The sequence below is a fragment of the Hippocampus comes genome, unplaced genomic scaffold (assembly GCF_001891065.2).
Source record: "Hippocampus comes isolate QL1 unplaced genomic scaffold, H_comes_QL1_v1.1 scaffold36, whole genome shotgun sequence".
Taxonomy (NCBI): Eukaryota; Metazoa; Chordata; class Actinopteri; order Syngnathiformes; family Syngnathidae; genus Hippocampus; species Hippocampus comes.
Genome location: NW_017805695.1, coordinates 812329 through 826979, shown reverse-complemented (window position 1 = coordinate 826979; position 14651 = coordinate 812329). Strand labels below are relative to the sequence as shown.

The 14651-nt window shown below is 41.1% G+C and overlaps 1 protein-coding gene across 2 annotated transcripts in view; it reads right to left on the bottom strand.

The window, feature by feature from the left end:
• Positions 1-1479: 1479 nt before the first annotated feature.
• Positions 1480-14651, bottom strand: part of eno4 (enolase 4) — a 24970-nt gene continuing 11798 nt past the window's right edge. The window contains exons 5-13 of one of the 2 annotated variants that reach the window (XM_019881870.1): positions 12908-13074; positions 12484-12612; positions 9849-9917; positions 9067-9231; positions 8513-8638; positions 6246-6420; positions 5641-5702; positions 2618-2735; positions 1480-2085 (exon numbers count right to left, since the gene is read on the bottom strand). In XM_019881870.1, coding sequence (XP_019737429.1) covers positions 2027-2085; positions 2618-2735; positions 5641-5702; positions 6246-6420; positions 8513-8638; positions 9067-9231; positions 9849-9917; positions 12484-12612; positions 12908-13074 — 1070 coding nt within the window. In that variant the 3' untranslated portion in view covers positions 1480-2026. The remainder of the gene's footprint in view (positions 2086-2617; positions 2736-5640; positions 5703-6245; positions 6421-8512; positions 8639-9066; positions 9232-9848; positions 9918-12483; positions 12613-12907; positions 13075-14651) is intronic. The other variant, XR_002169682.1, reaches the window with a different exon arrangement.

The following is a 14651-nucleotide window of genomic DNA, read 5'->3' as shown; positions in this document are numbered from 1 at the left end:
GTTCCCCTTGGGGCTAAGCCCCCCTTGTTCTTGAAACCTAGTGACGCCCCTGATACCAGATTTAAAAAAATGGTAAATAAGGAAAAGCTGGTTGGAAAGTGACATCAGTGAAACAGGTGACACCGTTCAGTACTGTCATGCGCATGGTTACTGGTGATCATCAATTAGATTGGCAGTCTTTCTGCTTACGTATTTTTGATTAACTTAATGTACCATCTGGTGGGTATACATCTGCATTTTCATTCATTTTCAGTTCCTGTCTGTATAATTACCAAGATTCGAAGTAGTTTATTCCAACCAATTAGTTGTTTTGTTATGATTGAATTGAAGCCCAACAATGGCTGTGCAAGTTATAATGCAACGCTTGGTATTGTGTTGTTTCCGCTCGACACCTGTCCAGATTTCCCAGACGCATCCTCATGTTGAATGCCTGAAACACAATAAGTGCTGTGTGCCCCGTCCGTCACGTATTAGACACTTTTGCTTATTGAGGTTTTCGGCTTCGTTTAGCACTGAGGTGCAATTTCCATCTTGCCGTCCCCTTAACACAGTGTGGAGGAAATGCCATTGTTATTGTAAGTCCTCTCCTTTGCAAAGCAGATTCACCCATCAAATGGCTTCAAAGAATCCGCTCTATATTTTCCAATGAAACAAACGCTGCAGAAGAGGCCTCGCTCAGACTTGATTGAACAGATTTAGTCCAAACAATAGTCCTGACCAAAACGGGAAGTAATTTTTAGAGACTCCACAAACAAACCAAACAGCATATCGAGGTAGAATGAGGATATGTGAATTTGGTCCGACGGTGTTGCGACACACTCGAAGACAAGCACAATGAAAAACGATCAAGTTTATATCGATTTTACTTCCTTTTTAACGGCAGAGAGAAAGTGCTGTCTTTGTTGTCGTTCTCGTAGCTCAATTTAAACCCAGTTTGACTCCTGTGATTTGATCCCCTGCGCTGGAACTAACATTAGTTTGCGACACAGAGTGGATGTAATGACACATAGCATATTGCATCGCCATCAGCAAAACCGCTCAATTTTGGGGCAGGCCTTTCAGAAAATAATGACAGCGCCACCTCTGAGATCCAACACAATCCATTCAACAGCATCAGTCAGCCTCCCAATTTGGTCGGAATTCAAAACATTTTCCCCCACAGGAAATGCAGGCATGGTACGAGCAAAAATTTGTTTTGGGATAAAACTGTTGCTACAATGAAAAGCAATTTTCTGAACCGCAATTCTGTGAATAACATTCTCAACTGTCATGCAAGTGTTGAAATAAGCATAAACTTTTTTGTAAAACGACACGGTGCATTGTGTATGTGAATAACGGGCTCTTTTGCAGAAGACCGATATGATCCAACACATATTGAGATGTGCCCCATCAGTAGACCTCAGCTGGCTTGTAGATTCATTTCTATGTGTATATTGTGAGTCATGGGTGGAGTCATGCAAGCTGCTGATGGATTTTTTTTCGCTAGGCCCGGCGAGGCAAGGCAGCTTTATTTATAGACCACATTTCACACCCAAGGCAGCTCAAGTCACCACAACAGGTAACGACATTCAGAAGCAAAGCAAAGAAAACAAAAGTAGTTGATCAAAAAGACCAAAATAGCGACCGTAAGAGTGAAACAATTGTCCCTCTAATGCAGAAAATCACGACACACAGGCCTTTTATCACAGCATGATAATATTTGAAACATCAACAACACCACAAACAGCCTCTCTTACTCGTACATTGATGAAAATAAAAATAATGACATTGTATTCTTGGGCTAAATATACTAAGCTGTTAAAATATATCAATGGTAAGGCTAGTACATTGTTGTGTTGTATGCATAACCCTGAGAAAAGACGCAAAAGTAGTAAATGTGATGAGTTACTGGAATTTCCTACGATATAAACAAAGAGAAGGTTTCAGCTGTAATGTGGTTGTTGAAAGCAGTCGACAGAAAGTGATTGATTGAAGGAAGCACAAGAAATGTGTGCTGTGGTGGCATATGACCAGAAAATGGTCCCGTTCAGACTTCCTCCTCTTCTGTTTCATGGAACAGCGGCAGGGAGTGTTGCTCCTTCGGGACTGCCGATGAGACGAATCATGAAATAAAGTGAATGGACTAAAAATAAATAAATACAACCCACGGTACGGCTCAAATGATCTCGGAGACTTTGTCTTCTTGGATCAAGCCACAACATATTGCATAAGCTTTTTCTGTCTGGAATGATCTCACAAGCAGGTCCTCATTTTCTATTCTCCCCGCTACCCCCACCCCTTCGATGTATTTATTTATTTATTTAGTGGGGGGGGGGGGTTGACAGACAAGGAAAGCGTTTGTCCTCGCATGTCATTAGGCAGCCAATTAACAGATCCAAGGTAAGAGATTTCATCCTTGCACACACACTGGTTTCTTTCACACACGAGAGCCAATTAACAGATCCAAGGTAAGAGATTTCATCTTTGCACACACACTGGTTTCTTTCACACATGAGAGAAGAGAGAGAGAGAGAGAGAGAGAGAGAGAGAGAGAGAGAGAGAGAGACTTCCTCTTTTGCTTTGGGCCTTTGTCCGGCCTACTCTCAGACGAGAGCGAGAGAGACTAAAAGAAACATACCCAGGATCCCCTGTTGAGACAGTTCTTCCTCAATAGAAAGCAGCCTGTTGTATTTAGTCATCCTCTCGGCACTGGTCAGACCTCCCAGTTTGACATAGTCCAGACCCAGACCCACCGCCTGAAAGACAAGAGAGAGGGTCAGGAAAAAAACAAAAATCTGTCTGACGGCACCAAAGGGAGAGAGACAATTACGCTGTGTGTGTGTGTGTGTGTGTGTGTGTGTGTGTGTGTGTGTGTGTGTGTGTGTGTCTGTCATCCCTTCCACAGTGCCTTTGGCATCAGAGGTGTAACACATTTATTGGCCTGCGCCATTCACCAACACGGGACATTCCTGTGCCTGCAGTTCGTGTTCACGCAGCTGATGCGGCTTCCAGCGAGTAGCTAATTAGATGGAAGGCCACATCGGTGCCAGTGTCTGAAGTAAAATCACGTTCCTTCAACTGAGTAGATTTTTCAGGCATCTGTACTTGGGTGTTTCTTTAACTACATTTTAACCCAGCTCTCTGTATTTTGTTCTTTGTCAAAATAGGTTCCTAACTTTTTTTAACGTCTGCAGATGACGACACATTGCAGCAAAACACGGAACCGCAAATAGGGTTTTTTTTTTTGGTCATTGTGCCACGTTATCATAATAGGAGTTGTAATATTTGACAATAAGGATACGTTTGTACTTTTGCATTTCATCACCCTCATACGATAAGTCATTTTTTTCACTTTTTTCAGAAAACATGCAAAACGAATCCTGATTTGATTACCGTATTTTCTGCACCATAAGTCGCATCTAAAAGCATTCAATTTTCTCAAGCTGACAGTGCGCTTTATAATCCGATGCGCCTGGATGAATATTCAGATTTCGTGGATTTAGTACTTTAAATATTCTGTAAAGCACTTTGTTACAACTGCAGTTCTTGTGAAAGCTCTACATTAATGAAGCTGTATTGTACTGTATTCCATTTAGCATACCTCCATCTAGTGGATGCCTAACATAACCGCAGCCACTATTGTAGCTTCTATTCTATGCGCCTTATAATGGGGTCCGCCCTGTATATGAAAACTGTTTTAAAATAGGCCATTCATCGAAGGTGCGCCTTATACTCTGAAGCGCCTTATCGTGCGGAAAATCCGGTATATGTATTAATAATTTAATTTCAGGGGTACAAACAAATGATCTGTTTCACTTGGGATGGAGTAGAGCTGGCCAGCATCCTGAGGAGATGTTTAGGGCAAAGAAATTATTTTTGTCAAAATATGACTTATTTTAAGAGGCTTGCCAGTTTTGGAGGATGTATTTTATACCTTTACAGAAGGGAGTTTAATCATTGATTTAAGTTTTACCAAAGTCTTTTTTTACACGAGTAATCACTAAGCATTTGGTAATTGAGCACGTCTATCTGATACTATGTTGGAAGCCGGCAAATTCGCAAGACAACTTAACCACGACATCCTTTAGCGGCACTTTACAATGTATGTGGCTTTTATTTTATGACTGCTGTTGATGGTCGCATGGTAGAAAGACGGCTTAATAACAGCACAGCGGATAAGCCTGAATGGGGCAAACAAATAGGTCAGCACAATCAGAAAGTGTGCCCAAAGCCATGAAAGCGATGTAGCTTCAAATGGTCCACCACCTTCGTGGACGTGGGAGTGCGGCAATCAGTGGAACACATGATTGCTGCATGCTTCACGTGAGCCATTTGTGAAAAATATCCACACTGATTAAATTTTGCTGTTTGTAATGTTTCACTTGAGAGGATGGCAAAATATCTCCTTTCACTCCAAAACTCTCTTTTTGGAACATCTCTTTTGCATGCAGGTGTGCTTTGAAATGACAAGTATGCCCCCCCCCATATTTTGCACCTTTCAAGTGTTTCAGAGAAAGAACACATGACTGTATATACTCGTGCTTCTGTGTAAGTAACCCTTATTTAGCTTTAAACATCTTTGGAAGGCTCCTTTGTGTTAGATAAGTAAAATATGTTTGTGCGATGCCTAACAATTAATTTCTCAAATAGCACAGCAAGTGTGCGTTGCTATCAACATTTTTGTCTCTATAGTCTCTGAGTCTAACAGGCCTATGCTAGTGTAAACCACTAACTCATTTAATGCCAGTTGTTTTTCTCAAATTGGGAGAGCCGGTGACATTTTTGACCATTTTGACAAATTTTTGAAGGCTTCCAGAAAGTTGACTTCTCTAGCTATAAAAGCATTAATCCTCTTCTTTCAACAGGAAAAGGTACATTTCGAACATTTACCATTCTAAACTGCAGTTGAACATTGGTAAGTTTCTTGAAAATACTCGTTTCCGAGAAAAAGTCTGGGAAAAGGAGTGTTTTGTGAAAGAATGCATTTAGATAACATTTGTTTGCTGGGGTTTTTTTGCATTTGTGATCCCTCATTGGAACAATGCTTTCCTCCTAAATAACAACATAAACAACATAAAAAAGGTCATTTGGATTGCAAAATAACAGTTTATTATTTTATATCGTAACTTTATGTGTGTGTGTTTGTGTGTGTGTGTGCGTGTGCGTGTGTGTCTGTGCGTGTTCATCTTTTTTTTTTTTTTTTTTTGAAAAAGCTGTGTTGTAGAATTCGCTGTCAGTATTTATCCATTTTCTCAACACCACACTGCTTCCGCACGCCACCTCGCAGCGTATGATCGCCGTAACACACGCTGCACCCATTCACACAGAGTGGACCAATATTTGATCAAAGCCACTCCTGCCATTTAGGGTGATTTATCATACTGAAATCATTCTCACAGCCTCGATACTGACTGAGAAAGTGTGTGAAGCCCTTTATTCATATTTTTAATTAAAAAAAAAAACACCCAAAATGTAAGTTTTGACATTAAATGATCGGGTTTTTGCAAATGTATTTTTACGTTTTGGCATTAAATGAGTTAACAGTGATGACAATTGCAACATGGACAGATCCAAATCAACACACACGGTTTTGTTGAAGCTGAAAACACACACACACACACACACACACACACACACACACAAAAGAAAAGCAAAACTCACTATGTCTGACAGAGAGTAGTCATCACAGGACTCATTGCTAGATTTCCCCAATAGAAGTGTACCTGCATGAGACACGTACACAAAATGAGCTTTGGCAGCAATCCTTCATGCAACACATGCCACAGAAACATATTAGCCCACAGTGGCAGACATTGTGCCATCAATGCTTGCATCAAGAAGCAAAAAAAAAAAAAAAAAGTTATTTTTAAAGACGTTTTTTGTTAAAATTCAGAAAAAAGAAAAAAAATCACACAATAACTTAAAAAAAAAAAAAAAGTTATTTTTAAAGACGTTTTTGTTAAAATTCAGAAAAAAGAAAAAAAAATCACACAATAACTTGAATGCATTTGTATTTACTTGTCTCTGGTATATATTTTATTTCAGAAAGCTTGTGAATTTGCCGCGGTTCTTGACAAATAGCTGATTTGGTTGACTTACTCAACTGAATTTTATTTGTGAGCTGTTTGAAAAAAACTGAGTGTTGTACAGAAATACAAATCAAACATACAACAAAAAACAACAGAATTTTGCAACGAATGAAAAATAGATTAGATAGCATCCGTGTGTGTGTGTGTGTGTCCTTCAGCAGTGCATGGATGTGCTACCTTGTTGCTCGGATGTGATGCGGATCAAGTCGCTGACAGTTATCTCGTTGATGTGTTTTAGGAGATAACCTGTGACTCCAGGAAGGGGCGGAGCTTGTGGCTTGTAGGTAGCGTCAGAGAGCAGCACGCACGATTGTCCAATCACAGTGCTCAGTTTCTCCCACTGTTCTCTGTCCTTGCAAAGTCCACAAACACAAGCGGACAAAAAGCACAGCATTTTTCATATAGCCGCTACATACATTTAACTCACGATAATCAGGCGTTGCTTTCTATGCGGCCCAACAGAAACGAAATATTTTGTTCGGGAGTCACTGCACTCAAACGATTTCTGTAACTCTCAATGATTCTTCTGCATGTCCTCTTCTGATCTGAAGGGAATATTCCGCAGACTGCAACTTTCAGCTCCTTCAATAGTATTTAGATCAGAGCTCGTAGAAGGCTACTTACTTCAGAATAATTCCATGTTTTGTTCTTTGCACTTGTTGGCTTTTGAGCTTTTTGTTTGGGGTCTTCATTCTGTTGCGAGGACTCAAGACCGAGCCCAAGCTTTTTGACACCGGGCAGAACATTTTGCTCCCGATTACTTTAATCAGAGTCAGTATGAGTCACAAGCAGGCAAAGAGGCTGCTTCAACCCCACTCAGTTCCATGAGCACTTTTTTTCGGTGTCACCTATATTTTTTAGGTGACACAAACATCAAAATCCTACAATGTACTCACGTCAAGGTCATTGTGATTTCATGATCACTAGATCTCAGACTCACACCTAAAATGTCCATTCTAACTAATCATGTTAATGATCGGGAATGATAATTGCAAGCGACTCACATCTTGAACTTTTCTGGAAAAAAAAAAAAACCAAAAAACATCATAACAGATGAAATATCCAGTTTCATCATAATGGTTGATGGTAAAAATAAAGTGCACTTATGCACTTTATCGTCACATGTTATGAAGTCATATTCACTTAGCTCATTCAAATGCACTGGATTGTAGCCTATACCGGTATGATGACTGTATACCAACCCACGGAAAGATGTTCCTTTTTAGTTTAACATAATTGACTTTAATCAGGATGAACCAGGATTTCTGTGCCCTGGCCAACAGCAAAACCTCGGATGTTTTCGTCCCATTTTAAATCCACCACCATTGTGTTGTACTAGCCTCGTTTTAGCTAGTGCTAAGCAAGTTGGTCTCTTAGATCCGAAGTCCAAGTTTTCAATCTTTCATTTGTTGCTAGGACAGTCTCGGAGACCAACAGCAAAGCAACGACAAAAGCATTGATACGTTGACTAGCTTAATTGTTTAATTTAATGGTCATTAGCCAGCCACAAATTCCCATACACAGGCAATGACTGTCCAGCATCCGCATACCATAGCACATAATTAGCTTTCACGCATGTGCTCTCACCACATAGATACGTCACATGTAGGGCGACGTGAGCGCCATCCCACCATTCCTATCGGACCACAGAGTGCTATGACCCATTCTGACTCGATTGCAGTTCTGATTTTGCGTTTCTTTTCAACAGCCAATACGCAACTCAGTTCGAGTTGTCTTGTCCAGGGAAGCCACGACAAGTAGTAGTACAAAAAAATGATGAGATTTATTTGAAAAAAACATGGAGAGGCATCGTTCACAGATCTGTCAAGGGAGCCTTCTCCCTCTCCGCATCTTGCGCTCTCATTTTATCTTGTTGGGAGATGTGAAGGTCAGTTTTTGAGCAGCTACACAGAGTGCAGACTAGTGCATGAGCAGGCAACTTCGCTTATCCGCAAACTAACTGGTCAGCATTCAAAGCTACGAACAGTTACTTCCATTTAGCGCTGTTATATGTCAAATTGCCATTATTACAGAGTCACCACTGATTCCCGCACAGCCCTCATGATCACAATGTGCCTGTGATGTTCTTGGCCCTCGATCATCTCGAGATTTCAGTGTTCCCTGCACTCATTCAAGATACCCAGTGCGAAATGTAGCCTCCTCAATGTTTCACACTCTGTAGAACAGAGGTCTCATGCCCCAGGGGCCTTTTTGCCCTGTTATAAACGCATATGGCCACCTGTTCCTGCTGATGTCATCCAGCCATCAACCCTACAAGGGCGCCGTTTGGTCACACTAGAACTCACAGAACCGTCATTTTGACTGTTGTCAAGTTCTGATGTCTTGTTACTCAGTTTAAATAGATTAACATTTGTAGTTACTCCCTTGAGTGACTTTTTTTAATAACGACATTATTAAGTTAAAAAAAAAAAAAAGACACATACCTCCCTCCTGAATGGGTCAATTAAAGCGACCACCGCAGTATATTTGCTGACAAGGTTTTGATACATCGTCACCAGTTCGTCTGCAGACTTAAAACCTCCTGTTGCAATCTCATACTTTTCTTTGGTCTGAAATGGAGACAGAGAAAAAGAGAAAAGCATTGTACAGTGATCCCTCGCTACTTCGTGGTTCGTTTATCGCGGGTTCAGTGCATCGTGGATTTTTTCAAATATCTTAAAAAAAAATAAATACTTTTATTTTTTTATTTATTTTTTTTAATATACATGGAGTAGAGTACTGTATATGTTGCTCTATGTGACTCGCTGTTGTTTTGCAGTTTCTCGCGGACCTTTTGCGGACTTAAAAAAAAAAATTATTTTCTTATTTTTTTACCTGTTTATGTTAATTGGATGATACTTCGCGGATTTTTGTTTATCGCGGGTGGTTTTGGTCCCCATTAACCGCGATAAACGAGGGATTACTGTAGTTCTCAGCACTTGTATTTCCTTTTTGTGAGCGTGAATGACTTATTCAAATTACTTGATGATACACTTACATAGTCCATGAGGTCGGGGCCAGCACAGCTCAGTGCCAGATGAATCTCCGTTCCCAGTGCTAACGCAAGGTTATTGCAGGCTTCGGAGATCAGATCCAGAGCTTGTTCCGGACGATCAAAGCTCATAGGCAGCACACCATTCTCGCTCAGAATGGCCTGGGTGACCTTATAGCAAACAAAATGTCCATCTTATGAATTGGATTTTCCACATCTATCAAGGCATTAAAATACATACTGTATGGGGAAAATACATTTGCCTTTATTCAAAATCTGTTTGTATAGATCTGTGTTGGGAAAAAAAAAGCAGCTGTATTGGACTGCAAGGTTATTAGATTAGATTAGATATCCTTTATTTGTCCCACACTGGGGAAATTTACAGCCTTCAGCAGCAAGATTGTGGGTAGAAAGAAGAGAAAAGAAAACACAGTTCAATTAAGTGCAATATAAATACAAACATGGATGGCATTTATATGCCATATCATATGGCAGTTGAATGTGCCATTCACAATTTCCATTGTTAACATTCTGTTTGTCAGTGTGAAGGGTTGAATAATCATTTCAACAAAACTCCAGGGGCTTCGTGTTTGAATTAATTTGAAAGACTAGTTGCAAAATCTCAATGCATATTATCATTTTTTTGAAAAGAAATGCGCAACCAGAACATCCTTTCACATAATGTTCTCTCATAAAACTTCTCAGACCATTGTTCCGACACTTAGGAAATGTGCCACGGTCTTCTTTCGCTTCTGTTCTTTTTACCAAGAGATGAAAATGTCCCTCACCCCAGCTTTTGATGAAGCGCTCAATATTCTCATCATTTCCTTCTGTAACTGTGTTGTCATTGTGATGATCTGTTAAAAGGAGGTCACAGTTTAGCATGACACGAGTAGAAATGAGTGAATGATTGTTTGAACTCTGAAAAACTCTTGACACAAAGTGGATCAAATAGATGGACAAAATAGCCATGAGTTTGTCAAATTCAAAACAACAATTGTTGGTCATCCAAGTCATAGTTATGGCAACTGTAACCATTTCGGTGGTGAAAAACATTTAATCTTTTATCCAAAAGACTTCCATCCATCCATCCATTCATTTTCCAATCTGCTCTATCCTCACAAGGGTCGCTGGGGGTTGCTGGAGTCCATTCCAGCTGTCTTAGAGCATTAGGCGGGGCACACCCGGAACTGGTTGCCAGTCAAGGCACACAGAGACAAACAACCATCAGTGCTCACACTCACACCTCGGGACAATTTAGAGTGTTGCATGACCCTGCCATGCATGTTTTTGGAATGTGGGAGGAAACCGGAGTGAAATCTGGGCTTACGTAACACCCAGGCAATGCCACAAGCTGACCGCATCATGCCACAGTGCATCGAGGCAGTGATGAAGGCAAAGAGATCCCCAACCAAGTACTGAAGATTGACATATCATTTTGAAAATACCATATTTTGATGGATTTCATCTGATCCTAATTTGGTGGCTTTATATTTTTTAATTCTTGATTTCAGGAGCGAAACTAAAAGGAAATGCGTGTACGAGGAGAACAGCTCCACCCCACCACCTGAGCCACAGCTCAAGCGCGGGGCCAAAATTGGTCGGCGGAGTTGTGCGACTGCAGGGCACATGCCCACGGGCCACTCCTCTTTCCGGACGGCCGTGCTGCTTCCCTCTTCCCTGACACCTGCGGTAGTGAGTCTAGACGCGTGCTGGGCCTTTCTCACAGATATCTGCAGCTGTTGCTCATACCGGCACCCTCGTAGGGTGGTCAGCCGTCCCACCCGGGGCTCCGTGAGGCGTAACTTCAAGAGGGAAAAAAAAGCCTGTTTTTTGCTTCGTGCAACACGTCATCAAAAAACACAGTAGGTTATCCTCCAAATATAAAACACACCTGCATGTCCTGTCTTTGAGAGTGCTGCCTGCCTCTAATGGCCTTGTCAAACAACATGACTTTTTTGGCACTCACAACGGTTGTGCTGTCAGACTACCAGATGAATATAGTTCTGTATCTTTGACCTGCCGAAATGTCACACAAGTTTGTCACAGACCAGACCCAGCCCAATCATTGCATGTTTCTGACAAGATTCAGTTTTTCGGCGCAAGTTCGTCGTGGGAGGCGGGAGAAGCAGCTGTCGTCATGTTAACGGAGGACTTAAACAAATGTGCCTTGTTTCTGTCCTCAGGGGAAAAAAAATTATGGACCCATTTGTTCCCCGCTGGCGGGGAGAGGGTGGTATGGACTGTCTATTCTCCAAAAAGAACTCAAGGTAACAAATTTGTTGAACGGCACGATTGATAATCAGCTACTAGCTTGGCAGTTAGCAAACGTAGCATGAGTTGAAATGGTACAGATACACCTTTTTTACATGCAATTTCAATTCTCAAGGATATGGAGCATTTGCACTGAAGTGTACAACAATAAAATATATTGTTCTATTCAATATCTTGAATAAAAGAAATAAAAATTAAATTAAATAAAAAAATGACTCAGTCTCTGTTACATTTTTTTTAACAACATTCACCAAATACAAACACAACATACTGTATACACCACATTGAGTGGTGGCAGACAGTCTTATTTCCTTCCTTTCCTGCGTCCATTCTGAACATCCATCCATCCATTATCTGAGGCACTTATCCTCACAAGGGTCACGGACATGCTGGAGCTTATACCCGGAGAAAACCCACACAGGCACGGGGAGAACATGCAAACTCCACACACAAAGGCCGGAGCCAGAATCAAACCCTGCACCTCTGCACTGTGAGGCAGACGTGCTAAACAATAGTCCACTGTGCCACCCTGCATTTTGAAAAATGTATCTTAATTTTCCAAATTTAAAAATTCTGGCAGGAACAGCCATACTGCATGTGGGAGTGTTTTACTGAATGTATACTGTATTTAATATTAATGCCTCAACAAATAAGTCACGCAGATAATTTTAGTTATTTATTTAACTTAGCAGTGACCTTTCGAGAATGCTCGTTGTGCACACCCGCATGTACACACATACACACACACACACACACACACATAATAAATGCAGGACCACAAACATCTTAGTGTTCATGGTCATTTTCATGTGAAAACATTTTCAAGGACCAAATAAATAAGTAAATAAATAAATAAAAACCCCAAGTGATTAAAACTACAATTAAAATTATAACTCATCATAGCTGCACTTCAACAAACCATGGTCATTTGTATTCCAGCAAGTATTAATTATTATTATTAAGACAGTCATGACACAGTGCAGTGTCATAGTGTTTGCCATCCATCCAAGAAAAGCATGGTGGCCCGCCAAGCTTATTTAGCTCTGGGGTAAATGGTGCCCCTTAATAGAAAACTGGCTTCTCTCACAAGAAGACAGCCAAAGAGAGAAAACACTTGGCAACTATGTGAGTGGTTGGAGAGTTGAGTACTTGTTTGACTTGTTGTCCTGCGTTGGGGATCAGTATGACCTCTTCAAGCAAGTTGAGTTTTCCGGGAGACGTCTTCCCACAGCTTAATAAAGTTACCAGGGAGATAGGAATGTGAAATCCATCTTGATCCTGTGCACAAATATTTAAGACATTTTTACATGCAAAACAAAGATGATATTAAGTAAAAAAATAAAATAAAATAAACAGTAGGTGTTGTGAAAAATGTGTGTGCTGTCATCAACTGTGTTTGGGATGGTTTACAGAAGTTAAAATACACAGACCATCAAAAAGACCTTCTTCGCACTTGTTAAACATTTTACCCCAACACACACCACAGACCGCTTTGTTTTCTTTTGCGGGGGAAAAAAATATATTTGGGCAAATATTTTAATATTAGACCCCAATTTATGCCATAGGCTCTCACCTCTGGGTTCTTTAGGTTACGGATGTATTTGTAGAGAGGAATGCCCTTGATCTCAGCCCCACTCTTGGCCACCGCAAGAGACACTGAGCCAATGGCCAAGCACCCAGGCAGCACTGGTTCAGGCGGCTCTGCCGGACAAAATGGCTTCTCTGAAGCGCCTTTTTTTTCTGTGAAGAAAAATATCCGAAATAATCAGCGTTAGTAGCCAGGACACTGAAAGTTGCATCAAGCTGTAATTGGTGCTCAATGACACATGACAAGTTATTGAGATGTCTTTTTTTTTTTTTTTTGTGGTGTACCCACCATTGTTTTCATTTTTGTTTCAATGAATTGTTTTGAGATGAGGAAATCCCCACGACATCCTTCTATGAAATGTCCTCCTTTCATGATATGATACCACTGTAGCGGGAACTTGTTCCAGTTTCCATAAAATTCACCTGAAAGCCAAATATCTCTCACTTTTTGTGAGATGTGTTTATATCTATACATCAGAGGCGACTGCTCTAAGACTGCAAGGGAAGCTCAGCTTCCCCTAAAATGTCCAAAAATAAGTGATCAAATAAATGTGTGTATATACAATTGTGTGGACATGTCATTGACTAAATATGCGCTACAACGCGCTCAACTTTTGTTCCGAATCAGCTTCTTCTTACTGATTACGACGCGACTCTCTTCTCATTCATTCGCGCAGCTTCACTGTGCTTTAAACCGTGTGGACGCTGAGCGTCTACAGCGCGGACGCTGGGTGTCGAGAGAGTTCAGTGTAGATCGTCCTAATGCATTGAAACGAGACGAGTCATTGGATAAATGCTGGTTTTGTCCCGCCCATCGGACGCTCAGCGTCTCTGGGAGTCTATGGACAGTGGGCGTTTATGGGCTGGCCCGGACGCTCAGCTTCTCTGCATGATGATTGGATGATCTGTCTGAGGCGGAATCTCTTTTTGATTGACAGCGAAATGAGCCAATCACCAATCTTTTAGTGTAGGCATCCGTGGGAGCATTTTTCAATTCTCATTCTGTTCTGAGTTGAACTGTAGACTTCTTCTAATCATCTTAGCAAAACTCTCTTTGTTCAAAACAACTCGCAACAAAATAATCTATTATTTCTGGTGGGTTTTATTGTAGTTGCTGTAGTTATAGGACACTAGTTAAGTCCCTGGAAAAGACGCATTGTTGGTATGACAGGGTCACAGATCATTTTCTTGAAAAGGAACGGAGAGTAGAATACACGTATAAATAAAAAGACACATTTTATGATGTAGGCCGAAATTGAGCTTCCCCTCCTTGACAGATCAGCATCCGCCACTGCTATACATACATATCTATACAGTGAAACTCCTCTAGAACGAAACCTGCATGGGCGAAAATACCCCCTTATGTGAAAAAATCTTCATGCATTAACACAATTCCCATTCTCCTGCCCCCCATACGACGAAAAACCCCCTGTTGCGTTATACGAAATCATTTTGTCTGCTCCAGCCTCGCGAAGACATTCACTACAACGAAGTCTTATCCAACAGCGACCTCTACTGCTTCGTTCGAAAAAAGGCAACAGCAACCACCACACTGGTTTACATAGTGAACGATGTTTATTTCGGTCACAGCTGCGAGTTTCCTGGACCCAACATACTCATAGCTGCTCTGCCATTGGCTTGCCGAGCATCATCTTGGCCTCCGATTGGCCAAGAGGGACCTCACTGTCTATGTGTGGAGATACTGAAGCTAGGTCCGTAGAAGATAGAGG